The sequence below is a fragment of the Eretmochelys imbricata genome, chromosome 7 (genome assembly GCF_965152235.1).
Source record: "Eretmochelys imbricata isolate rEreImb1 chromosome 7, rEreImb1.hap1, whole genome shotgun sequence".
NCBI lineage: Eukaryota > Metazoa > Chordata > Testudines > Cheloniidae > Eretmochelys > Eretmochelys imbricata.
Genome location: NC_135578.1, coordinates 113,214,687 through 113,242,114, shown reverse-complemented (window position 1 = coordinate 113,242,114; position 27,428 = coordinate 113,214,687). Strand labels below are relative to the sequence as shown.

Below are 27,428 nucleotides of genomic sequence, written 5' to 3'. Positions count from 1 at the left end.
GAATTGATTCCTTGATTACATCGAGAGCAATGGAGGAATGAGATGCAGACACAGGCAATGCCCAGTGGAGACAGTAATTATGAAAGGAGGGAGCTTCCTGCTTTCACTCGTTTTATGATACACACTTATTCCCATCCCCATATCCCCGTGCCCCCACAGCAAAATGCTTGGGAAGCTACTACCACTCCATTCGGTGCAGGGGGAACCTATACAGATGGCTTCACCATATTCCCATGAGCTGAAGCTAAGAGGGACTTTCACCATGGGAAAGACTTTAAGGTACACTCTACTTAGAGCCAACAAGCTAAATGCAGCCTGCAACAAGCAGGTAAAATTCTTCCTGAAGAGCCTGGTGATACAGTCAGAGCAGTAAGTTGGTAAGAAAACAGCTGTAAGTAGGAAAGTAGTGTAACTTGCACTGATTTGCCATTAGGTGGGGAAAAGAGCGTAACTTGAATCCAAGGAGCAGGGAGGTGAAGTGGGGGAATGGCAGGAAAGAAATGGAGAGATGAAGGAGCCAGCCACCTCTCCTGCACCATCGCTTTGGGCTAAATTTATCACCAAGGTGTACGTGGGTACAGTTCTCATTGGCTTTAGTGTGCTCAGTAGTGTTGGTGGTCTGTAATAGACAGGTCAGACTAGATGATCCAGTGGTCCCCTCTGCCCTTAAGCTCTATGACTCTATTATAGGAGTTGCATTTACACCAAGGGCTGCACTGGGTCCCCATTCACTGAATGCCAGACTGGTGCAAGTTATACCAGTTCAGCCCTTCCTACCACTGACATTGTGATGCTGTCAGACCAGATGCCAGCTCTTGCCAAGGCTGTAGGCATCAGCTGAGCACTGACAAATTCACAGCTTGAAACCAGACCAGCTCACCTGTACATTAGTATTGTTCAAGACAGATACTAGACTTTATCAGAATGGGATTAGTGTCTAAAATCTATGGAATGCTTGCAAGTTACTGCATGCATTAATTTCACTTGTAATGTCTACATCCCATGCTATAAGGTGATATGTACGTTTTGCTTTATAACTGTAAAAATGCTGGCTCTAAACCTGTGAACCCAGTCAGGAGGAATGGTCCACCACTCATCAAGACGGGCTATGAAAACTAAGTGGGCCATTGTGGAACATCATGATACAAAGACTTGGTTAATGGCCCTCTCACACCACTGAAGGAGCTACATGCAAGAAAGCCCATCCATTGAATGCTGAAAGAAGGGAATAAAACAGGGACACAAGAAAAATTTCCCTCTCTCTTTGCGGGAGTAGGAACAGAAGCAGAGATCCCCAGGGTCAACCTGGGTTAGCCCTAAAAGACATTCAGCATGGACAGATTACTATAAATCTGTCATCTTTTGGAACCACAGACTAACTTATTTGTGTATATATGTTTGCCTGCTTTAGTCTGTAAATAACATTTCTTTTCTTAGTTAATAAAGCCTTAGTTTACTATAGTGGCTATAAGCATTGTCTTTAGTAACAGATCGGAGGAACAAATTGACTTGGGGTAAGTGATTGGTCTTTTGGGACTGAAAGCAACCTGAATCTTTTGTGATCTTTGGAGTATGGCAACCAACTATCACTAAGTCCAGCCTGCCTGGGTGGCAAGATTGACTGGAATGCCCAAGGGGACTGTCTGTAACCCCATGGTAAGACGGTTATAGTGCGTCAGGAGCTCACATTTGGTTTGGTGAAATCTAATTACAGGACATACAACCAGTTTGGGGGCTCTGCCCTGCTTTTTGACAGTCTGCCCGGAGGTTGGCACTCACGGTTGTGAACCACTCCAGACAGCAGGGCAGACATCACCACTGATTTTTGGTTGAACAAATCCATTTACTTTTCACTTGTTCATATTGTTTAGACCCTCGTGTCGCCCTTTGTTTTCTAACTCATCACTGGACCCTACTGAATTCCCGGCCGTGAAAAATGCGTCAGACTGAAATCTGACCCCCCCCATGAAATGTGCTCGCAGCCAGGGGCTCCTAGGGGTGGGACTCTGTGCGGGACTCCAGCTGCTAGTCCCAGCTGGGGATAGGAGGGTCAAGACTTCCTCTTCCCTTGCAGGGGTGCTCCCAGGGTGGATCAGACCTCCGGGATCTCTCTCAGCTGCAGGAAGCTCCACGGCTCCAGCTGTCAGCCCCCCACTCCAGCGGGAGGCTGCCGGTAACCGGACATATGGTCCCACCCACCCCCCCATACCATGGAACCCTCATTTCTACGCTGCTACTGACATTGGCATTGGTTTTAGAGCTGGGTACCCGGCCAGCAGCCTTCCTCTCTGGCTGCCCAGCTCTGAACGCAGCACCCTGCCAGTAGCAGGGCAGAAGTAAGGGTAGCAATCCCACGATGCCCTTACAATAGCCTTGGGACCCTCCCACCCTGGCCACCTTTTGGTTACAATTTCCCACCCAGGGTTACAATTAACCATGAAATTTCAGATGTAAACATCTGAAAACATGAAACTGACTCATTTTGAAACTCCCTCGCCGTGAAATTGAACAAAATGGACTATGAATTTGGTAAGGCCCTACTTATCACCCACAAAACTGCCTCCCTCCCCAATAGCTCTCCTCCTCCTCCTTTTTGACCCTAAAGTGAGGTGCAAATACACAGATCTTGATGTGCACATCATTTACAAGGCACTACAGACTGTGATAATACAGGACTATGAATTCTCTGCATGGTGAAGCAGAGAGGAGAAGCTGGGCTGGGAGGAAGGAAAGCCCTCTTTATAACACGTGTCTTCAACAACAGCAAAGGGAGCACAGAAAACCACCAGCCCAGGAATTCCTCCCTTCAACTATCTTCTCTTCTTTCAGGATTGCTCCAGTGGGAATCTTTCTTAAATCCTTATTGTTTAGTTCACTCTTCACTTAGACTGCCTGACTCCAGATCCTATTTTATCTCTTCCCTAGTCACTTAGGCCCCTTAACCAAGTACTCAAAGCTCTCTTGACATGTGCACACTTGGACAATTCCCAACCATTCAGGCATCCACCAACTTTAATTTCTGGTTGGTAAGGATGCATATTAGACATCTTCCTACCTACATTCATTTAAATTAGGCCAAGTGGGACAAATAACTGTAGCCTAAGAGTTGAAGATTTCAGATCAAGATTTGGATCAAATGTGTATTTCAACCAAAAGGAAGAACATTTTCTTCTGGAAGGGGAAGTGCATGTGGGGGAAATGTGGAAAAAAAAAAAAGATTGGCAGTACTTGAAGTGATAGAAAGAGTTAGACATAAAACACAAAGGAGATGAAAATGGACAGAAAAAAAGAAGTGGATGTGAAAAAAGATTGAAGACCACACAAACACACGAGCAAGTATATGGGGATTAAAAGAGCAACATGACAAGACAAAAGGGGAATTCAGATAGAAAAACAAACATGAAGAAAGAGAGTGGTTCAGAGACAGAAGTTACAGAAGCATGGATGGGTGGGGGAGAAATCACACACACACAATTTGAACTAAGGCCCATTAAAATTATTGGAAGGCTTTCCGCTGATTTCAACAGGCTTTGGATCAGGTTCCAAAAGAGAAGGAGAAAATATGATTAAAATAACTAAGGGGGAAACAACAAAAATGGTTGCTCAAAACCATTTCTCACTCATTCTGGTGTCCCACATATATTTGTTCACCGAGGATTATGTAAACCACTGAAGTTCAGAGGCTGCCCAATAAAATGTACCTGTTGCTATACATTTTAAAAGCACAGTTTGGGTGACTGCAGGGTAATTGTTAGGGCACCCTAATATGAAACATTCACCAGGATGGTGACATCCATCCCTCAGAGAACATCAGTGATGACAAGGCAGCTGTAATCCCAGTTACCTAAGATCTCAGAGGATGTCTTCTAAACTGCCATGACTTTGAGAAGGGAAAAATGAAAATGGAAGTCTCCTGGCGGGCAAGTGAGTGTGCTACCAGATATCAACAGGGCTGCCAGAGGATCGCTGATGATATGCTACTTCCTGAATGGCTGTCTTACCCTAAGCCTGTTGCTGGCACAGTTGGGGAATGAAAGCATCCTTACCTTGCAGGTACATTTCTTCTCCTTCCGTGAACATTTGGTTGCATCTGCTGCATCGTGCACAGCTTGGATGATAATGCTTGTCACCTGCCTAAAGAAATATAAACAGGGCAATAAGGAAGTGATACACCATCTTATTATTATGCACTGATAGGCCCCTGCCTATCTCCCTCTTGTTTCTTTTTAATGTATATGATGCTGCTCTGAAATTGTCACAGAACAGACACTGCTTAGTCGCAGTGTGAGCTTTCCCCACACTGTCCCAACAAAGTGGGTCATTCAAATGTGTAATTACCACCTGAATGGTTTAGTCTCAATGGCCAATTAATTCCTTGGCACTCCTTTCTGTCACTGTCAACCATGGTACTAATTTAATGAGGGATTTATAAGTGGATTCCTGGGACCATCAATTTATTTCATACATAAGAACGGCCATACTGGGTCAGACCAAAGGTCCATCCAGCCCAGTATCCTATCTCCCGACAGTGGCCAATGCCAAGTGCCCCAGAGAGAGAGAGAGAGAGAACCTAACAGGTAATGATCAAGTGATCTCTCTCCTGCCATCCATCTCCACCCTCTGACAAACAGAGGCTAGGGACACCATTCCTTACCCATCCTGGCTAATAGCCATTAATGGACTTAACCTCCATGAATTTATCTAGTTCTCTGTTAAACCCTGTTATAGTCCTAGCCTTCACAACCTCCTCAGGCAAGGAGTTCCACAGGTTGACTGTGCGCTGAGTGAAGAAGAACTTCCTTTTATTTGTTTTAAACCTGCTATCCATTAATTTCATTTGGTGGCCACTAGTTCTTATATTATGGGAACAAGTAAATAACTTTTCCTTATTCACATTCTCCATACCACTCATGATTTTATAGACCTCTATCATATCCCCCCTTACTCTCCTCTTTTCCAAGTTGAAAAGTCCTAGACTCTTTAATCTTCTCATATGGGACCCGTTCCAAACCCCTAATCATTTTAGTTGCCCTTTTCAGAACCTTTTCTAATGCTAGTATATCTTTTTTGAGATGAGGAGACCACATCTGTATGCAGTATTCAAGATGTGGGCGTACCATGGATTTATATGAGGGCAATAAGATATTCTCCACCTTATTCTCTATCCCTTTAAGGATTCCTAACATCCTGTTTGCTTTTTTGACTGCCGCTGCACACTGTGTGGATGTCTTCAGAGAACTATCCACGATGACTCCAAGATCTCTTTCCTGATTCGTGGTAGCTAAATTAGCTCCCATCATATTGTATGTATAGTTGGGGTTACTTTTTCCAATGTGCATTACTTTACATTTATCCACATTACATTTCATTTGCCATTTTGTTGCCCAATCACTTAGTTTTGTGAGATCTTTTTGAAGTTCTTCACAGTCTGCTTTGGTCTTAACTATCTTGAGCAGTTTAGTATCGTCTGTAAACTTTGCCACCTCACTGTTTACCCCTTTCTCCAGATCATTTATGAATAAATAAGTTGAATAGGATTGGTCCTAGGACTAACTCTTGGGGAACACCACTAGTTACCCCTCTCTATTCTGAAAATTTAATATTTATTCGTACCCTTTGTTCCCTGTCTTTTAACCAGTTCTCAATCCATGAAATGATCTTCCCTTTTATCCCAGGACAACTTAATTTACTTAAGAGCCTTTGGTGAGGGAAATTTAAGTACACTATGTCCACTGGAACCCCTTTGCCCACATGTTTGTTGACCCCTTCAAAGAACTCTAATAGATTAGTAAGACATGATTTCCCTTTGCAGAAACCATGTTGACTTTTGTCCAACAATTTATGTTCTTCTATGTGTCTGACAATTTTATTCTTTACTATTATTTCAACTAATTTGTCCGGTACTGACGTTAGACTTACCAGTCTGTAATTGCCAGGATCACCTCTAGAGCCCTTTTCAAATATTGGCGTTACATTAGCTATCTTCCAGTCATTGGGTACAGAAGGTGATTTAAAAGGACAGGTTACAAATCATAGTTAATAGTCTCGCAATTTCACATTTGAGTTCTTTCAGAACTCTTGGGTGAATGCCATCTGGTCCCGGTGACTTGTCGTTGTTAAGTTTGTCAATTAATTCCAAAACCTCTTCTAATGACATTTCAATCCGTGACAATTCCTCAGATTTGTCACCTACAAAGGACAGCTCAGATTTGGGAATCTCCTGAACATCCTCAGCCGTGAAGACTGAAGCAAAGAATTCATTTAGTTTCTCCGCAATGACTTTGTCATCATTAAGTGCTCCTTTTGTAACTCGATTGTTCAGGGGCCTAACTGGTTCTTTAGCAGGCTTCCTGCTTCTGATGTACTTAAGCATTTTGTTATTACCTTTTGAGTTTTTGGCTAGCAGTTCTTCAAACTCCTTTTTGGCTTTTCTTATTACATTTTACACTTAAAATGTAATAATTTGGCAGCGTTTATGCTCCTTTCTATTTACCTCACTAGGATTTGACTTCCACTTTTTAAAAGATGCCTTTTTATCTCTCACTGCTTCTTTTACATGGTTGTTAAGCCACGGTGGCTCTTTTTTAGTTCTTTTACTGTGTTTTTTAATTTGGGGTATACATTTAAGTTGAGCCTCTATTATGGTGTCTTTGAAAAGTGTCCATGCAGCTTGCAGGGATTTCACTCTAGTCACTGTACCTTTTAATTTCTGTTTAACTAACCTCCTCATTTTTGAATAGTTTCCCTTTCTGAAATTAAATGCCACAGTGTTAGGCTGTTGAGGTGTTCTTTCCACCACAGGAATGTTAAATGTTGTCAAATTATGGCCACTATTTCCAAGTGGTCCTGTTATAGTTACCTCTTGAACCAGATCCTGAGCTCCACTCAGGACTAGATCGAGAACTGTCTCTCTCCTTGTGGTTTCCTGTACCAGCTGCTCCAAGAAGCAGTCATTTAAAATATCGAGAAATTTTGTCTCTGCATTTCGTCCTGAGGTGACATGTACCCAGTCAATATGGGGATAATTGAAATCCCCCACTATTATTGAGTTCTTTATTTTGATAGCCTCTCTAATCTCCCTTAGCATTTCATAGTGACTATGACTGTCCTGGTCAGGTGGTCAATAATAGTTGTAATATATTCTTATTAGAGCATGGTCATCTGACTTCAGAAAGTAACCTCAATTCACGGGCTAGCACCAGCTGCCTGACCTGAAGCTGAACAAGTGACCTAAAGGTGATAAATACTCAAAATCACATTACCAAATCCAAATCCCCTGAGTTATCCAGTCTCTTAAATACATTGATACTCATAATAAACTCGTCTGATCAGAATTTGGTGCTATTCTAAGGACTGGAAAACAAAGAGCACAGATATTAAAAGCGATTTCATCTCACCAGGGACCAGAGTTATCAGTGCATTAACTCTTTCACAACAGAAAGTGAACATATGGATACAGTACCCACATCAGATTAGACACTTACTAAGGAATGAGGTTAGTGCTTGCAGTGCTATAAACTAAGCAACCCCATATGTCGTAGATGCTGCCCCAACAACAATCACTGCAGGTGCCATCTTGCTTGAAGCAACTGTACAACTGGACACTGGAGTGATACCGTAAGCAGCCATCAAACCATATTACACTTGCACCAAATGATGTGTTATGAATGTCTGACAAATTGTCTGACAATTGCCAGCCACAGGAAAAGTCAGGAAAAGTTATGTCTTCTAGTGACCTAACCTGCAAAAGAAGCTTAGAAATGGGAGGAGTAAAAGTGAGCTAGGAACTTCCTGGGCAAGCTAGGAGTATCTATGCTCTAGAGAGTTTCTGTCTTGCCTCTTAGGCCTTGTCTACACTTACTGGGGGTTCGAAGCACTGCGACCGATGCATTGGGGGTCGATTCACCAGATCTAGCGAAGACCCGCTAAATTGACTGCGGCTCGCTCTCCGGTCAACTCCTCTACTACACCTGAAAAAAAAGCGCAAGGGGAGGCAATGGGAGCGTGTCTCCGGTCAAATCACGTAGTGTGGACCTCATGGTAAGTAGATCTAAGTACATCGACTTCAGCTACGTTATTCATGTGGCTGAAGTTGCGTAACTTAGTTTGATCTCCCCCTGTAGTGTAGACAAGGCCTTAGAAAGACAGACACACACCACACTTGGTCAGATCCTCAGATGGTGTAAATCAATGTAGCTTCAATATAGCTATGCTGATTTACAGCAGCTGCAGGTCTGGCCCAATTATTTCACTTCCTCTTTGTTTTATATAAAATAATGAAAGAAAATAAACCAGAAAAACTGGAAGAAAGCCACCACAAATTACTTAAAACATACTGTCTCCAGCCATAAAATATCAAGTTCCACAACAAATTCCCAATTCCCAAAATGCTGCTATTCAGCCATCCCAGCTAAGTATCTTTAGTGCACATTTTATCACCGTCATGGTGACTATATTTAGACTAGACCTACCAATCACTAAATCATATAAGGCTTGACAAATTTACTGGACACCTTATCAGCCTAATGACCAATCCCAATGACCAATTGGAACGGGGACTATCAATCATTTTCTCTATATCTGTATAGCAGCTAGCACAATGGAGCTATGGCCTGGCTGGCGTCAGATGATACTATAATATACATGTTTATTAATAATAAATTAATAGTAATAAATAAATAATAATAATAATGTGCACATCCTATGTGCCATGTGATCTCTACTGTCCTCTCTTTTCCTTCCTTTCACCTTCTCTTTTTGTGATCCTCCATCATTGTGCCATATGAAACTTACGTTTGTATGATTTTGGGGGGCTTGTCTTGTTTGTGACTAGCTCAACTTCTGGGCCCTTGAGAAGGACCAGTCAGTCAACTGTGATGAATAAGAGCTGGTCAGAAAACAATTTTGGCAACAATTTTTTAAAACTTTTTTCTGATTTTTGTTTTAATTGAAATGTCAGTTTCATCAAAAATTCTGACAACAGTATCTCTTTTCCTGAGTTGTTCTCAGTTCTGTTATCTCTCTTTCTCTATCCAATTGGGTACCTCCCGATTTCTTTCCCTACACTGCATCTTCCATTTCCTCTGCCATATTTCCCCCTTCCCCATATTTTCCTTCTTCCTGCCAAAATCTCTCACACACATAATACCATACTTCTTTGCTGGGATGAGAAAAATCTCTCACTCTCTCTCTTCCCCCCCCACCTCACCCCTATTCACTCACCCACACATAGGTCATGGCAATTTCACCAAAAATCTAATAGCCAGAGGACTAAACTTGCAAGCCACAGAGAGATGTTGGGAAAGATACGTACATCCTTTTACATGGATTTTTGGGACCGAGGCACATGGCAAGAGCTGGTATTGTGGGTACTACTGATTTGGGTACTGCAGGATGCCATAGATTTGGGCACTGCTGGTTGATTGTCAACTGATGTGGGGGGGAGCTGCTTTTGTTGTTGTTGTTGTCTTTTTTAATATTCTGTCCAAGGCAGCTACCTAGCTCAGAATACACACTTCTTTCCTTGGTATTATAGATCAAAGAAATGAAATCAGATTAGTGAGAACATATGCTCCCCAGAGTAAGACCCCTGCACAGCTATTCCTATGATTTGCAGGCGGAGGACATTTCAGAAGTTCTGTATGGAAGATTCCTGTACCTCCTGTACCTCTTTCCTCCCTCTCTCTACCCTTCCTTTATCATATTTATACCACGTTGTCCATGGATTCCCACCAGATCCTCTCTCCCCTCTGTGTCGCTGTATGGAATATGGGAGACACTTGGTGATATTGTTGATACCAGTGTTATAAAATTGCAAGGAATCTGACCAAATATGCAGTGTGAGGTATCTGTGAAAATGTTATACTTTGCCAAGTATGATAATCTTGTTTATATGTTTGTATGACCTTTGTATTAGGAGTTATAGATATGTAGGGTATATCTGTATTTCCAAACTTGTGCTGTGTCTCTGGGTGACACCCCCAGACAGAACGGCATCAGCACTGAACCTGTTCGATGGCTCATCAAGGGACATCAACTGTACAATGAACCCACTGAATGGGTCAGGGGATACCCTCTAAGACTCAGCAAGGCATGCAGGGGCAGAAGTCTGATGGCTCCAAGCCCTTTGCTGGGCAGCTTGTGCTTGGAACAAAGGAAATACAAGTTGCGTGGTAAAAGACTATAAAAGGCAGCTGCATTATCCCCAATCCACATTTTTGTCTTCAGTCCTACTTCTTGCCTCTGAAGGAACTTTGCTACAAACTGAAGCTCTGAACAAAAGAACTGAATGACCCATCCAAACTGTGGATGTATTCCAGAGGGACTTGCAAGCCAGAAATCTCACCAATACTGCTAAGAACCTGATACATGGACGTTGAATCTTTGTATATATGTGTGACTGCTTTACGATTTAATAACTCTCTTCTTATTCTTTCTTGTTTCTTTACAATAAACCTTTAGTTTAGGCACTAAAGGATTGGCTGGCAGCGTGGTATCTGGGGTAAGATCCAAACATATACTGACCTGGTAACCCTTTGGGGTCAGAAGAGCATTTTGTATATGTGAACAGAGTTTTTTAAATAGCTTCTCACTGTACTGGACATAGGTGCTGATTGGGAGGCAGAGCACTGGAATGCAAGAAAGGGGCTGTGTGATTTCTTTTTTGCTTCTTGATAACCAGTGTAGGGGATCAGGAGCAGTTTGTGACTGGTTGGGGAGTTTAACTTCAGCGTTACCCACCAGTATTGGGAGTATTTGTTCTCGCTTTTGCAGCCTGCCCTGAGACCTTGGCATTTCCAGTGAGGGCTGCCCGAGGCACACCTTTCATGCCAAAGTGTCACATTTCAAAACTCACCTCTGCTGCCCCAGTGCTTCCCCCAGTCTGAGGTAGCAGCAGTGTGTACTCTTTGCATTTAGAATCAGTGTAGGGAAACAGTCCAGGATTCCTTCCCTTCCCTGGGGCAGAGGGGGGATTTTGGCTGGGCAGACATTTAGCAGGAATGTCTCTTGCGAAGCACGGTATGAAACGCGAGCCACAATAAATGCCTCACAAACTTTCACCAGGGACTTTGCCTAACAACTAATCAACACAATATAAGCAACAAAAGCCAAACATTAATGCAGCAAAGCATGTGAACAACAAGAACGGGGTTTTCCATTTTACAGCTTTGGTCCCCTTTCTCAGCTCTACTCCCTCCCAGTAGCACTGCGCAGTTGTTTATTAGTTTATCTGAGAACGCACGGGCCAAATCACCCCTGCTTAACCCCATGAGGTCACACAGATGTAACTGCAGGCAGAATATGGCTGTAAGAGGCTGGCAGTGTTTACCTGCAATACCCCACACAGTTAGCAGATGTTGATTCTGCTGGGGAAGGGAGAAGTGGATTTTGCTGACTCTCTAGGTATGTCTACACTGGCAGAGTTACAGCACTGCTCAGAGAGCGCTGAAGGGAAACCGCTGTTGTGTGTTCACACTGTCAGCTGCCTGCACAATAGCATGTTCACACTTCCGGCACTTGCAGCGGTATTCGAAGCTGTGAACTCTGGGCAGCTATCCCACAGAGCATCTCTTCCTCTTCTGCCACTAAGAATTGTGAGAAGGCGGAGGGGGTCGCAGGGCATCCTGGGTCCTGCCCCAATGCCTTGTGCTGCATTGTTTTGCATCCCAGCAATCCCTGTGCTTCCGTCTGCATTTGGCACCATCTTTCAATGGTTTGTGTACTGCGCACTCTGCCTCTTCGGCCTGCAGGAATGGATTCCACACTGTTGGCCAATATGCTGCTCTCTCTAACACGTCACGAGTGGCAGTGGAGTTATTCCTTAAACTACAAAGGCAAGAGGAGTGTGACACTGATCTCGCCACGCATAGTAGCTACAACGTGAGATTGCTTGTGGCATTCACAGAAGTACTGACCACAGCGGAACGCCACTTTTGGACTCGGAAAACAAGCACTGAGTGGTGGGATCACATCAATTCCCAGACCAGAAAATTACTGTAGGGAAAGTTGAAATGCCCATTGTGATCTTGGGAGACCACGCCTACCCCTTAATGCCGTGGCTTATGAAGCCATACACGAGGAACCTTGATAGCAGCAAGGAGCGGTTCAACAACAGGCTGAACAAGTACAGAATGACTGTTGAGTGTGCTTTTGGCCATTTAAAGGCCCGCTGGCACTGCCTATATGGGAAGCTGGACCTGGCCAATGACAATATTCCTATGCTTATCGCCGCGTGCTGTACTGTCCATAATATTTATGAAGCAAAGGATGAAAGCTTCACTCTGGGCTGGACGGCTGAGGCTCAGCACCTGGAGGCTGAATTTGAACAGCCAGAGACCAGAACCATTAGAGGGGCGCAGTGCAGGACTAATATTAATGCTATGCTCAGGAGTGCAGTACTTGTAATGCTAGGACAGGGGTTGGCAACCTTCAGCACATGGCCCATCAGGGTAATCTGCTGGTGTGCCGCGAGACATTTTGTTTACATTGACCGTCCACAGGCACGCCCCTCCCCCCCCCAGCACTATGAAGGTGTAAGAAAATTGCCTGGTGCTTTTCAGATCTCTGTTTGCTTTCAATTAATGGAATAAAAAGATTGCTTTCAAACCAAAGCAATTCTTTATTAAAAAACAACAACCCGAGGAGATAGATAGACAAAAAAAACACATCAGCACTGAGGGGGATGGGGGAATGGAGGGTCCCAGGAGGAGGCGGGGTCCCAGGACAGTTAAAGATTTATGTATGTCCAGGTATCATATGCAACTTTGTCCTTTGGAGTACAGTGCAGCGAGTACTGTACTTCAGCAGGGCTAAACTGCAGAGGGATGGGTGTTGAGTGCAGTGGGTACTGAGAGTCTGCAGGGCTGGACTGTGACAGGGCAGGAGTGGAAATGCACAGGTACAGACTGGACCAGAAGGTTGATAAGAGTGTGTTGGCAGTGTGTGGGGGACGCATGGGAAAGAGTTTTGCAACAGTGGCTTCAGGGGAGGGCGGGCACAGAGCTGCTCGGTTTGCAGTGCTAGTAACTCCTGGAGCGTGTCCGCAGGGCTGTACTTCTGTCATTGGGGTGGTTTTTTTTTACAGTGCTGCAACTGTGCAGTTTCTGCGCCCTGAGTGGCTTGGCAGTGTGTACACCTCGGGAGTTACAACGCAGCAAGCTGCTTTACTGCACAGAAACTTGCCAGTGTAGACAAGGCCTCTGAGAAAGGTGGGCGGGCAAGCACTGGGAGGGAGGAGGGAGAACACAGCACACTCGGGGAAGAGGCGGGGCCGGGTTGGGGATATGGGGAAGGAGTCCAATGGGGCAGGGAGGGGGCGGAGACTTTGGGGAAGGGGTTGGAATGGGGCAGGGCAGGGGTAGAGTCAGGGCAGGGCAGGTCGAGCTCCCACTGGCGCCTGGAAAAGTTGGCGCCTATGGTGCCATAGAGGATTAACCTGACCTAGCACTTCCTTGCACAGCAGGTCTCCCCCACCTAGGAGTTGCTGCCAGAGGGGCGTGTGCTGGTCGCTTTGGGAGCTGCGCTGTCCAAGATAAGCACTGCTCCCCTGGCCCGCTCCCCTGGCCCCCTCCTTCAACCCAACCCCCTGGACCAACCCAGAGCCTACACCCAGCACCCAAACTTCCTCCCAGAGACTGACCCCTGCACCTCCTCCTGCACCCCAACCCCCTGCCCCAATCAAGGTAGCTCACTTTATTTTCATTTACTTCCCATTACTTATAATATAGGAGGAGAATGAAGGAAAAAAGAATGAAAAACGGGGGTGCGGGGAGATAAGAGAGAATGTTCTTTTTCTTGGCTGGGTCCCGGGGTGGGGGCAAAAATGAAGCTGCGCACAGGGCCCCACTAACTCTAAATCCGCCACTGGAACACTGTTAGCAACACCCCACTGTCCACTCCCTTCTCTGTATGCAATCACATGCAGAGCTCTACTGAGCAGAAGGAAGAGAAGTGATCAGATCTCAGCCATATCAAATCCAGCGGCAACAGCAGCAAACAAAATAGAACATTGAGATGACACTTAAATTGGATTTAAAATAGCAACAGGAATAAAATTCTTTGCAGGCAACAAAAGACATTTCAAATCACACACAGATCAGAACAAGATAGAGCCTGTCCAGTACAGAACACTGCTGGCATTTCTGTTCCACCTCCTCTCAGCTGTATAAACATGATACTTGTTTCCTTTGTGTCACTATAAATAGAAGTTTTATCTCGGCTATTGTGTTTTTGTTAAAGATAATACTGAATGTTGGTACTACCTGTAGCCATATGCACATTCATACTAAGCCAACACCCCTTTTAAATTTGATCCCCAAGAGTCCAGACATGCAGCTGGATTTTTTACAGAGTTACAATCGGTGGCGGATTACCATATGGGCCCATGGTGCCCCAGCCAATTGGGGGGTCCTGGATAGGGTGACCAGATAGCAAGTGTGAAAAATTGGGACAGGGGTGGGAGTAATAGTTGCCTATATAAGATGAAGGCACAAATATCGGGACTGTCCCTATAAAAATCGGGCCGGAACTCTGGCCCCACCCCTCACTGCTCCTCTCCTTTCCTCCTGGGGCCCAGCCCCCTGACCGGACAGATGCAGGACCTGTGATAGGGTGAACACTAAGCATATTCCCCCCACCCCTCTCCTGCCCCCCTTCCTCCTCCCTCCCACACAGAGCTGCCCCCCCAGCCCCTCTCCTCACCTTCCCTGGGTGTTGCCCCCCCCACCCCTCTCCTTCCCCCCTCCCTCCTGTGCCCCTCTCCTTCATCCCATTTTACATATGGATATAGTGAGACACAGAGGTTAAGTGAGGGCTTGTCTACGCTTACATTTTATAGCGCTCTAACTTGCTGGCTCAGGGGGGTGAAAAATCACCCCCCTGAGAGCAGCACGTTTGAGCGCTTTAAAGCACTAGTGTGGACAGGCTCCAAGCGCCGGGAGCCGTGCTCCCAGTGCTCAGAGCTATTCCCATCATGGAGGTGGATTACCAGGAGCGCTGGGAGACCTCTCTCCCAGCGCTCGCGCATGACCACACTCACACTTCAAAGCACTGCCGTGGGAGGGCTTTGAAGTGTCTAATGGAGACATAGCCTGAATTGCCTACAGTCAAGCAGAAAGTGAATCAAGTATCACTGCAAGTTAGAGAACTCAAGAGCCCTGACTGCCAGTCTCCAACACTTGCCAATAGACACTGTTATAATAAAAAACCCCTCATGTCTCACCTATAGTATTTGGCACTAAGGCAAAGTTCTCTGGCATAACGCTGTATTATGTGTACAGACAGCCGCAGCTGTCCACACTCATGCCCCTGAAACTACAGGCTGCAAAACTACTGTCACAAGTAGCAGCAGGGTTATTCATTGGAAACCCAACAATTTATTGACAAGATGGGACTGCACTAAAAATGTGGCTTTGAACCATTTATTTTCATTCATATTTATTTCTGTGCTACCTATTTTATATTAGGGTTTGATTCTTTGACATGTAAAGAGACATGTTCTGCTCTGATCAGCTTACAATCTAGTAGTTTTCCAATAAATATGTAGCTTATATTTAGTGTTTTTAAACTTCAAATTGCTTTATAAAAATAATCCTCAGTCCCTACTGGGAGGTAAGTAAGTAAAAATCATTTTATGATGTGGAAACTTAGACAATGCAAAGTTATGCAATAAGCAAAGATCACCTTGCGAGGAGGAGAACTCATTTTACTGGCTCCACAGCCTATGCTCGGATGCTCTGACTACATCAGCTTCTCAAACCACTTCAAAAGGAAAATGTACATATCGTATCTAAGTGAAACAGGAATAATTGAAGTATTTTAAATCATTAAATCATTAAATACATCATAAATGTATTTCTTTATGAAACCAGTTGCATTAAGATAGGCAGTTCTAACTCATTTAAAACAATAAAGGCAGTAAAATAATGTGCAATAACTGTACATGGTTCCTTTGCTGTCTTCAATAAATAGCTGGTTTTCCCCCCAGAGGTGTTTTTTTAAAAAGACTTTTCCAGCCAGCCCAGTACATTATATATTAGTTCTCTAGGTTTTTCCCTGCTCCCCTCTCACCCTCACTTAGATTCATTCCTTCCCTATGTGAATGGGCCTTTTAGACAGACAAAATTCCCCCTCTCTTTTAAATATATACACATCTCCTGTGCTCCCTGTATTTGGAATCAGACCTTCCCTTCTAGGGGTCCCCTGAGCCACTCCCCGCCATGCAGAGCTACCCCGGACCTGAGTCCCTTTTTGGCAAAACTGTGCATTTATCCCATTTGCTTTTGCCAGCTGATGATGGACAAATGCCTGAGTTTTGCAAAAAATGTCGGGATGTCCAGGGCAGGTCTTAAAGAAGGGACTGTCCTGGCCAAACCAGGACGTAGGGTCACCCTAGACTGTGGGGTAGCTGTAGGGGAGCCCCAGATCCTCCACCTGCCCTATGCGAGGAGCCAACGTGCCCTAGAGCAGCCCCTGGCCCATGTCCCTGCCCCGCAGGGTGCGCAGTCCAGAACAGGTGGAGGGTCCAGGACTCCCCATAGCAGCGTGGGCAGCTCTTACCACAGCTCGACTTCCGGCCAGGCCAGGAAGCAGGGCCAAGGGGAGGAGCAGGGGGCGGGGCACCATGGTCGGTATGTGGGGACCCCCCCAATATTCTTTGTGCGTGGAGCCCCAATAAATCTTAATCCACCTCTGTGAAAATATAGTCAGTATCCCTAAAATACTACAGCTTACAACAGAACAGTGCCTGTGGAATATTACTCTGGAGAATGCTGCAGTATTTTTAGAATGATAGATGCTTTAGTATTATTCATTATTTTATCGCACCCAAAGGTATGCTGGGTACTCCAGAATACATATAAGACAACATGGGTCCCTGCCCTGTGATATTAAGGGAGAAAGGTAAGGAGGGAAGAGTTGTGCTGGGGTTAAACTCTGGCTGGAGACCTGGGTACAATTCCTGGCTCTGCCATAAGCATGTGTGAACTTGTGCAAGCCATCAGCTATCCATCTGTAAACAGATGGATGGGGATATTGTGAGGATGTGTTTCATGAGGTGCTCCCACTATGTAGAAAAGGAGTAGGTGTCACGTAAAAAGAATAAGGTAAAGAGGATGGGGAGCTGTTACAGTAATTACACTCTGCAAAAGGTAGCACACAGCATGATGGAGCAAAGCTTTTCTGTAATCTTTGTTGACCCCATTTCTTGTTGACATTACAGCGGAGGTGGGTTTGGAAGAGGATTTGACAGGGGAGAGGGTGAAGGCTTGGCTTATTAGCTCAAGAATAGTGTTCGATGCAAAGGAGTAACATGGAATAAAGCTGGGAGGTTGCTGTTTAAGATGTGGATGAATGGACCATCAAAGGGGCACTGGCAGAAGGGGAAGGGTACAGGGGAAGAGAGGAGAGACGTGTTCATTCAAGAAAGGTCAGATAAGTACGGAGGAACAACAGAATGTCTGCATCACTTTCACAGCAATACAGTTGATATACAAATGAAGGTGAAAAGCATTATATCCTTATTTTGAATTCTCCCTGACCATTTGCATCCTGTCTCATTTTAGGTGCTCTCCTGTTTGGCTCCGACATGCTGTAATAATGATTTATAAAAGTTCCAGTCGATACTGGCATAAAAGAAAACTTGAGAAAGCTTAGTAGGCCTTTTAAACTTAATGATGGAATCCAGGCTGTCATGGCCTGATGCTGGATGCATGTATGCGGAGGTGAACAGTCACAGAAGTACATACAATGTACATCTCAGTATATACTAGAGACAGGCTCAAAGCCAAACCCTAGCTTCAAATGACCCAAGACTTTGGACAGCTGAAATCCTGATCTGGACTTTCTGGCGCATCCTTTATATATAGTCCATATATAGAGAATACGGTCCATACCAATGAAGAAAGAGATTCTCTCTGTATTTGACAGGTTTCAGAGTAACAGCCGTGTTAGTCTGTATTCGCAAAAAGAAAAGGAGTACTTGTGGCACCTTAGAGACTAACCAATTTATTTGAGCATGAGCTTTCGTGAGCTACAGCTCACTTCATCAGATGTATACCGTAGTCTGCACATTGTGTAAAGAGTTGTCACTTTGGATGGGCTATCACCAGCAGGAGAGTGAATTTGTGTGGGGGGGTGGAGGGTGAGAAAACCTGGATTTGTGCTGGAAATGGCCTAACCTGACGATTACTTTAGATAAGCTATTACCAGCAGGACAGTGGGGTGGGAGGAGGTATTGTTTCATATTCTCTGTGTATATATAAAGTCTGCTGCAGTTTCCACGGTATACATCTGAAGAAGTGAGCTGTAGCTCACGAAAGCTCATGCTCAAATAAATTGGTTAGTCTCTAAGGTGCCACAAGTACTCCTTTTCTTCTCTGTATTTGGTAAAGCTGCCCCCAGAGCATTCTTGGCAGTTCTCAGGAAAAGCGAGGGCTGCAGAGCTGCTTGTCACACATGATTACAGCCCTATCTGACTTCGAGATTAAGTCAGTCCTGCTGGGTTGGGAACCTCTCCCAATTAATGAGGAAAAAGGACTCTAGAAAGCTAAGCCAGTTTCTGAATGGATCTTCCCCAAACAGGGAAATAATAATAATTCAAGAAGAAGAAGAAAAAAAATCCTTTCCATGCTCTCTCCCCATTTTCAACACCTCTTCTGAGGTACTTTTCTGCCCTGTTGAGAAATGCAAGGATTTCTGGTGTTTTATATAATTCCAGTACCCAATATTCATAGGAATTTCTCAGGAGTAAAATTCCTAGTCTCTCAACTTCTGGAAAGTGCTAGCATTCAGCGGGAATTAAGAGAAGAAGCAACTTGTTCTGGAGTTACATCAAACCTTTCTGCTTATCTTTAGTTGCTGTTGGTCCTGCTTTGTGCAGGGGGTTGGACTAGATGACCTCCCAAGGTCTCTTCCAACCCTAATCTTCTGCGATTCTATGACCTTCGTTCTAACTGGATGTTGTCTGAATTCTTAGACAACCTGTGGTCAAAAGCTTTCTCAAGTTTGATTGCCAAAAGTCTGTTAGTTAACGTTATCAGATGAAGTGGGCTCTATGAGAAGATAATCCCCTACTGAATATCTCGATGCTAAGCTAAGGCAGTGTAACTTTGTGAAGGCCGGTTACGATCAGCAGAAGTAGAGCTACCCATTTAGCTAGGGCATCAAGCTAGAAAGGGAATGGAATTTATTCATACATAGTCGTACAGTTTTAATTCCCCTTTCATCCTTCCAGCTCTGGCCTTGGAGTCATGTTGTGTTAGGAACAAGAAATGCATAGTCCCAGTATATCAACCAAATGTCATGGTTCAGCCACAATCAAAAGTTGCTGATTCACGGGTTGTTGTACTGCTGATGTGTTGGCCTTTTACCTGGCTTCTGAAATTCCTGTTCTTTCCTCTGTAGTTTGTTCCTTTCTATTTGAAGTCAATCCCCACTTTGTCCTCAGAAGAAGACATTCCATTTGTTCTGCTAGAGTGTACTATTTAAAGTGCAATTCCTAACCACTGTAGGTGGTTTACATTTTTATGATGTCCTGAAGAATCAAGCTATTCAGAGAAAAACCTCACCCAGACTTCATCACAATATTATATACAAATCTCTAGCTTACCTGAAGAATTGTCATTGGAAAAACTTTTTCAAATGTATGCAATTATGCTACAATTGAGGAAAAGTGGTTTCAAAGATTTACAGGTCTCCTTTGAAAACAGTCAAACTGATTTTAAGTTTAAAAGAAAATTTCCCCCCAGAGACCTTGGACAGTTGGCCAAATTTCAGCCTAAAGTAAATTATTATAAATGAAAATCACAACCCTTACAATTAAAGGTCTATAATGGAAGCTAACCGACCCTTCACTGGAGAAATGCTACTGGACACCAACATGTCAGACAGGCTAAATTATGAGGTAAAACCATAAAGTAGGCTTGGTTAATTGACCACAGATTCTTGGATGGTACTGAGTTACAAAGTAACCTTTGGCAAATAGAGTGTTAAAACTGCATTATTCTCTAAACTGCTTTGTTCTCAAGTGTGTATAAATCTCTCACACAGCCAAAGTAAGTAGTATCTGTTATCAGTTTAAACTGATGACTATATACAGTATCTCATGACTTCCCTGTTACTTTTCTTTTCCCACAGGCAAACCTGGAATAGTGTTTTAATCGGGGAGACCTGTCTGAACACATTGGATAAGCAAATGTATAAGTAAAATGCACATCTTATGCATTCACCAAATATTCATCTAACTTTCTTGAACTGCAAAACTTTGCAGAACAAGGAAAGATTGGCCCAAAAGAATTTAAAAAAATAATAATAATACCCATTCTATTTATTTTGATAGTTTCAAGAATTATATTAAAGCCACCCCATGTTGGACCAATTTTCCCCTCCTCCACTTGCTTCAACAGCGATGCATAGCTGTAGCAGAAGTCAGGATTGGGTTCTCTTTCCTTAAAAAAAAAATACGGTATTCAGTGCTCATGAAAGGATCCTGACTAACAACACTGGGAACACAAGTCTTTAAAGGAACAAGATCTAGGGGGCACTGGCTTGGTAGTCAGGAGAACTGGGTATTACTCCCCGCTCTGCCTTTGACTCACTGGGTGACTTTAAGCAAAGTTTTCTCCATTTATAAAACTGAGATAAGTAATATTTAACTCACTCTGGAAAGTCCTTTAAGAGGAAAAGGATGGTATTTTTTTCCACAGAATACTGTTGCCAGTCTGAGCAGAAAAAGTTCAAAATTAACAGTAATGAAATCCTTACAGACCTAGCAGCAGAGGTGAGTTCCTCCTGTCAGGATGCAGGAACAATGCATGACAGGGAATATTGTGCTATTATTGATAAGCTACTCGCACACACTCATGCGTGCGCAGCCCCCCCCACCACACACACACTTGTGCATGCCCACCCTCCCCCACACACTTAGCACTGAGTGACAGTGTAAACTATGTAACACAAACATCTAAGACAATACTAAGACCTACATATGTTAGAACATTTAACAACTGTAGAGAAAACTCTTCCCATATTATCTATGTGTACAGTGCCACTTTTGTATGATTCTAGACTAACCACTGCTAGCCCCAGAATGGAGAAGTGGTAAACCTTTATCTTTGTCTACAGTGGAACAGGTCACAGATCACAGCCTTTTGCATCATGCTACATATACAGGGTCCTGAGTAGCATCTTGCAAGTGCCACTCTGAGTGGCAGAAGGTCGTCAGAAATTCCACCCAAGTTCAATGTAATTTGTACCTCCCCTTCTTACTGTGATTGACTATCCCACATCACAGAGAGTTGTGATTTAAATCTGTTCATAATGCACAAAATGTCCAGGTGCTTTCAAATCTATTTCCACTTTGTCAAGAAGCCCCTTGGATGTTGGGGATGGAGCACTATTCATAGGTGCCAGGAGAAGGCAAAGGCATGGGCCCCAGGGACTACGTAACAAGAAAGCACCCATTCCCCTGTGTGGTATGAATGCAGGTGTATCTGGGTTGATGTAACAACATCCCAATAACACAGTATAAAGAAAGCCCACTATGCAAATGCACATACGACATACTCTGCAATCCGACTGTTACCCAAGGAAACCTGATGAGTGTATTTCAAAGAGCCTTCACCCTTACTTTCCCCATCACCCACTAAGCAAACTTTTATCTTGCAAGTGCTCTTAGAACTCTGATCTGATTACACAAATGTTTTCCTCTTGTGCAAATACAAGAGCTTAAGATTTCCTATTATTTATTACTTCATTCCTGTCCTCCTTTCCAAAACAACAGCACATGGGAGCCAGAAATGTAGAATAACAGAAGTCCCCTAGGATTTCTCCCATGCCAGTAGGTCTGGCAGACAGATTACCAACAGACATTTTCTATTGGCCAAAGATGATTAAATGCATTTTTGGTGTATTACAATTGCACAGCTGTACTCAGTCCTCCTATATTGATACGCCTTTGCAATCACCTGACAAATAGTTATGAAACATGCAGAAGGTTTTACTTTTATGCCAGGTTTTTACCACCACTAAGGTCGTGTGCATTCTACAACTAAAACCCTCCCTGTCCACAATGCAAGGGCTGCTCCACTCTGACAACTGTATCTAGTCAAATATTTAGTTCTACCACGCCAGCTATGATAACGTAGTTTTTATGACAATCTTCTGAGCCAAAGACCACTACAAACAGCCCCCAATCCTGCCATTTGATGGCTCCCAGTCCCCTAAAGGATGCCTTGAATTGTGAAACAAATTCACAGAAGTCTCCTGTTTTGCAACAAAGCTTAATTTTAATAATCTTGCAAATGTTAGCGATTTTATCCCTGTGTGAAGGACAACATGATATCAAACTCAATTGTTTTCACTTCTGCAGTGCTCGGCTGATGCCCCAAGGCAAGTTCTAATAGCAGTAGGAGAATTTAAACTTCATCCTGGCCTCAATTTTACACCCACTTTTCCCAAGCTTTTATCTATTTAGCAAGTTACTGAAGATGTCACTAAGCTGGTGGGGGAGAGAGATAGATATGCTGGAGAGTAGGGATAGGGCCCGGAGTGACCTAGACAAATTGGAGGATTGGGCCAAAAGAAATCTGATGAGGTACAACAAGGACAAGTGCAAAGTCCTGCACTTAGGATGGAAGAATCCCAGGCACTGCTACAGGCTGGGGAATGACTGGCTAAGTGACAGTTGTGCAGCAAAGGACCTGGGGATTACAGTGGAAGAGAAGCTGGATATGAGTGAACAGTGTGCCCTTGTTGCCAAGAAGACTAATGGCACATTGGGCTGCATTAGCAGGAGTGTTGCCAGCAGATTGAGGGAAGCAATTATTCCCCTCTATTCGGCACTGGTGAGGCCACATCTGGAATACTGCATCCAGTTTTCGGCCCCCCACTACAGAAATGATGTGGACAAATTGGAGAGAGTCCAGCTGAGGGCAATGAAAATTATTAGGGGGCTGGGTCACATGACCAATGAGGAGAGGCTGAGGGAACTGGGCTTATTTAGTCTGCAGAAGAGAAGAGTGAGGGGGGATTTGATAGCAGCCTACAACTACCTGAAGGGGGGTTCCAAAAGAGGATGGAGCTAGGCTGTTCTCAGTGGTGGCAGATGACAGAACAAGGAGCAATGGTCTCAAGTTGCAGTGGTGGAGGTCTAGGTTGGATATTAGGAAAAACTATTTCACTGGAGGTGGTGGAATCTCCATCTGTAGAGTATTTTAAGGCCTGGCTTGACAAAGCCCTGGCTGGGATGATTTAGTTGGGTTTGGTCCTGCTTTGAGCAGGGGGTTGGACTAGATGACCTCATGAGGTCTCTTCCAACCCATATCTTCTATGATTTTATGTCCAGCCTCAGACACAATACTAAATGCATGATTCCTATGCTTGTAAGGACTTCAGTCTACACGGAGCAGCCGCTGTAATTACCGGCAGAAGGGGAAGTGAAGCAGAATTTAAACTTTGAGAAAAGACTTCTAATGTGATAAATCTTTGTCCTTGTTTGGGTACTGTACTTCTAAATCCCAGACCCCTGTTGCTCTACTATTGCAATGAGGACCACAAATACCTAAACATGTATCCTTCTACGCATTTGCAACCAGAATTAGGTCTGAGAAGTGGGAAAACAGCTCAGATTTCTCCAATTTCTTAAATAAATCCCTATCAGGTAGGTTTGCCCACATGCATTTATTGTAAATCCAAATTAGAAAAGTGTCTTCTCCCCAGATGTATTTTTGACAGCCACATTGTCTCAGTCTCTTCTCCTTTTTCACTGAGGTTTCCGGCAGGTGAACACCACATGGCCAAAAGGAAGTGAGACACCTCTTAGTAAATATTCAAGAATAAGCTTGAGGCGATTTGACTTAGTTTGGTTGCTGCTCTACAAATCATAACTGTCAGGGTCCTTTGTTTTGTGCATCACCAGTGATAGATTCTCTCATTAGAATCTTGGGTCTGTGATGGGAACAAGCACTACACATTTACTACCCTCATGAGCCTCATGCTGGGCTGCTCTTATGCATCTCAGGAAGGTAATGCTCTGTCTTGCCCTTCCAACATATAAAATGTGCTGCTCTGGATCTGGGTTAGAGTCTCGCTCAGTCATCATTCCCCAAGCAGACAGGCTGCAGAGGCCCCACATTCAGGTGGAACCACTAATGGGTGACTGAGTGTATGCAAGTGGCTCCGAGTAGGCTGCACGTGCTGGGAAAGGTCAAATTTCCTCCCTTCCTGGGGTCTGGCTTTACAGGGAAATCAAACCCCACACAGAACACACACCAGAAACTAAAAGGGTTTCCTACGGGACATCCCCGTCTCTCAATTTCCCTCTTACCAGAGGGCCACACTCTCCTCTCTTTTATCCGGGTGGAGTTAGCAAGTTGGTTTAAAGAGAGCACAATTTACGCAGTGGCTTTATGCAGGGGTCAACCTCCTTCTATAGATGCTAAACAACACTGCACCCAGAACAGATCCTTGTGGAACCCCACTTGAGATCTCCCTCCTGACAGGATGCTTTGACATTTATGTAACATTGTTATAACAGAGTGGGAATCATGCAAAGAAATAAGTGGTTCTCTGGGCTAGGTCCTGAGCTGATATAAATGGTCCACTGACTTTAATGAAGCAATACTCTTTTACACAAGCTGAGGATCAAGCTTTCTACTGGGCTGATTTTATAGACAGGTTTTCTATGACCTCTTTCTTTGAAACCTGCACCTCTTGATAATTCCATGTCTTCAGTTTTTACTAAAACTCTGAATGTGTGATGATGTTTAAGGTGCAGACATAGATGGAATATGTATAACGATGCTACCGTAGAATATGTACTTTCTGTATACCTGGGGAAACTAACAACAATTATCTTTACTGTCAACTACCAGAATTACATGAACATCTATGCTGGGATCACAGTGTTACCATTTACACGTAGTGAGGGCTAATATCAGTGAGTAACAAAGCTAATCATAGCGCGTTTTGATGTGCTATTTTTCATTTTAAGATTTTAATAAAGGTTACTATGTGGGATCTTTGACATGTCCGCTTCATCCAGTTTCATCCCCCATATACTGGATGCAAATCATTCTCTTCTTGTTATTTTCTACACTTCTACTGTATTTGGACTGACTGAATCTGGAAGGGCAGTAAATGTGTAGTGCTTGTTCCCATCACAGACCCAAGATTCTAATGAGAGAATCTATCACTGGTGATGCGCAAAACAAAGAAATCCAGCTAGATTTTCAGATTCCAGGTCAAGCGTGAAGGGCTGGCAGTTAAGAAAAAACAGATTTTTACTTGTAACCTGAGCACATTTGATATGGAATCGCTGAGACAATATATTGGGAACCACATGTCAACTTCAGTAATTTTTCTGCACTTTAAATATCACGTTCTGATGCAATCCCCCAGCTCCTTACCATTAAAGTCTTCCATCGCTAGAGGGCCAATATGTATATGCTTTGGTAAAGTTCTGGCAGACTCAACAATAATTCTCCAAATATCTTTAGTCTTTAAGCTCTTTCAGGCAGGGACTTTATTTTCATGGCAAACACTTTACCCATTGTACATTGTCACGTACATCTCTGGCGCTATTTAAATAGGAACCAATAATAAAATGAAGCAAATGATGTCAAGTCCTTTATGGATGATCCAACAATGAGCCATATTGCACCCTTAATTACATTACAATAATGCAAACTTAGTGTCTTTATTAGGGTACAGATACGGGCAGAATTTAGCCCCTTGAATATCTACATTTACTTTTCCTTTCCTCCCAGGTTTCTGGCACAGCAATTCTGACTAGGAATTTTCTCACAGCAAATTCCTTGGCAAGACCAAATACTCATTTCTTTTCTATGAAATAATGTGATGGAACAGTTCCAACTCCTAAGCAGAGATGTGAACTTCATCAATATTCTGCAACCTTCAGCCTCACAATATATTGCCAGCCTCCCACGCTATGTGCCGTGCTGCCTCCCATGCTTTGTTTCCATACAGGAAGTGGGGATCATGGCTGTGCAATGCAAAAATCACATAAAGGGCCTGACTGATTATAACCAGAGCCAGAATTGCTATACTATTTTGGAGGTAATCAGAGTCTCTCAGTTATGACGCTTTACAGTAGCTTCGTCCTAGGGACAGCAGCTTGTTCAATTCTGCCTCTCAATTCTGACTTGAGCCTTAAATTCTTCCCATCCTGCTAACAGAACAATAGTGCCGACTTTAATGTTTCTATTCAGGGCTGATGAGCATCACAGTTCAGTGACCAGTCTCTGCAGCAAGAGAAAGAAGCCCACTGCAAACACCGCTTCCAGCGTGTTGATCTGCAAGAAACTAAGCAAAAATGGACTCTTTGTTTGGTTTGTTGCTGAATGCTAGTTATGAGGCTCGCATGCAAGGATAATCTTCTGCTCTCTGAAAAATATTTGTTAAAAAAACCTCTCTCTCACTCAACAGATGTGCTCACTGTGTGCATTGTGAGGCATCCTATACCCGCTTACTTCAATGGGGGGAGGGATAGCTCAGTGGTTTGAGCATTGGCCTGCTAAACCCAGGGTTGTGAGCTCAATCCTTGAGGGGCCCATTGGGAATTGGTCCTGCTTGGAGCAGAGGGTTGGACGAGATGACCTCCTGAAGTCCCTTCCAACCCTGATCGTCTATGAATGACAAACACGTCTGCACAGCTTTTTACTTCTGGTGGCACTGCACAGCCAGCACACTTACGGAAAGCTGAATCCAGCTGACTTTCTCTGTGTGTGTCACCAAGGGAAGTTTCATTAAGTTTCCATCAGCTACACCTGTGCACACCCACTGCAGGCACTGGAGTTGAACAGATGTCACTGAGGGGATCATTTGAAGAAGGTGAAGTTACACAGGGTAACCTAATTTCATGTATAGAGCCTGTATTGCAGATCAGGTATAAGAAGGAAAAAATCCAGCTTGACTCAGATCTCACACTGATTTTGCAGAGATGGCAGTTATTAAAAAGAACAAACATGTAGAATGAGCTCATTTCTTATGGAAATCATTAAGACGCAATAAATATGGAAACTCACATTGTAACCACACTGTAAATCTTACATCACCCTGGGAAGTGGGTAAGTATTAGCCCCATTTTTCAGATGAGATTGAGTGACTTGCCCAGAATCTCACAGGATGTCTGTAGCAGAACCAGGACTAGAAATCAAGTCTCCTGATGCCCAGCCCTATGGCTTAACCACAAACGAAAACCAACCATCCTTTGCGCAACTCCGAGAACTTGTTCAAACACTCCTACTAAAACGGAATGATTGACGCTTGATTTTCTTGTCATTCTGGCTTAGCACCCTGCTAGCCCTTATCTATAAGGAGCTGTTACAGAAAGTGTGCAACCTTCAAACATATGGGCTGGCACTAATCCTGGCCCAAATTGCATCCTTTTCGCAGGACAGGTCCAAAAAAAT

The 27,428-nt window shown here is 43.9% G+C and overlaps 1 protein-coding gene across 4 annotated transcripts in view; it reads right to left on the bottom strand.

Annotated features, from left to right (window-relative positions):
• The window catches only part of ABLIM1 (actin binding LIM protein 1), a 143,425-nt gene that overhangs the window by 73,883 nt on the left and 42,114 nt on the right, over positions 1–27,428 (bottom strand). For all 4 annotated transcript variants that reach the window (XM_077823095.1, XM_077823096.1, XM_077823097.1 and 1 more), the window contains exon 5: positions 4,047–4,134. In XM_077823095.1, the coding sequence (XP_077679221.1) occupies positions 4,047–4,134 (88 nt within the window). The remainder of the gene's footprint in view (positions 1–4,046; positions 4,135–27,428) is intronic.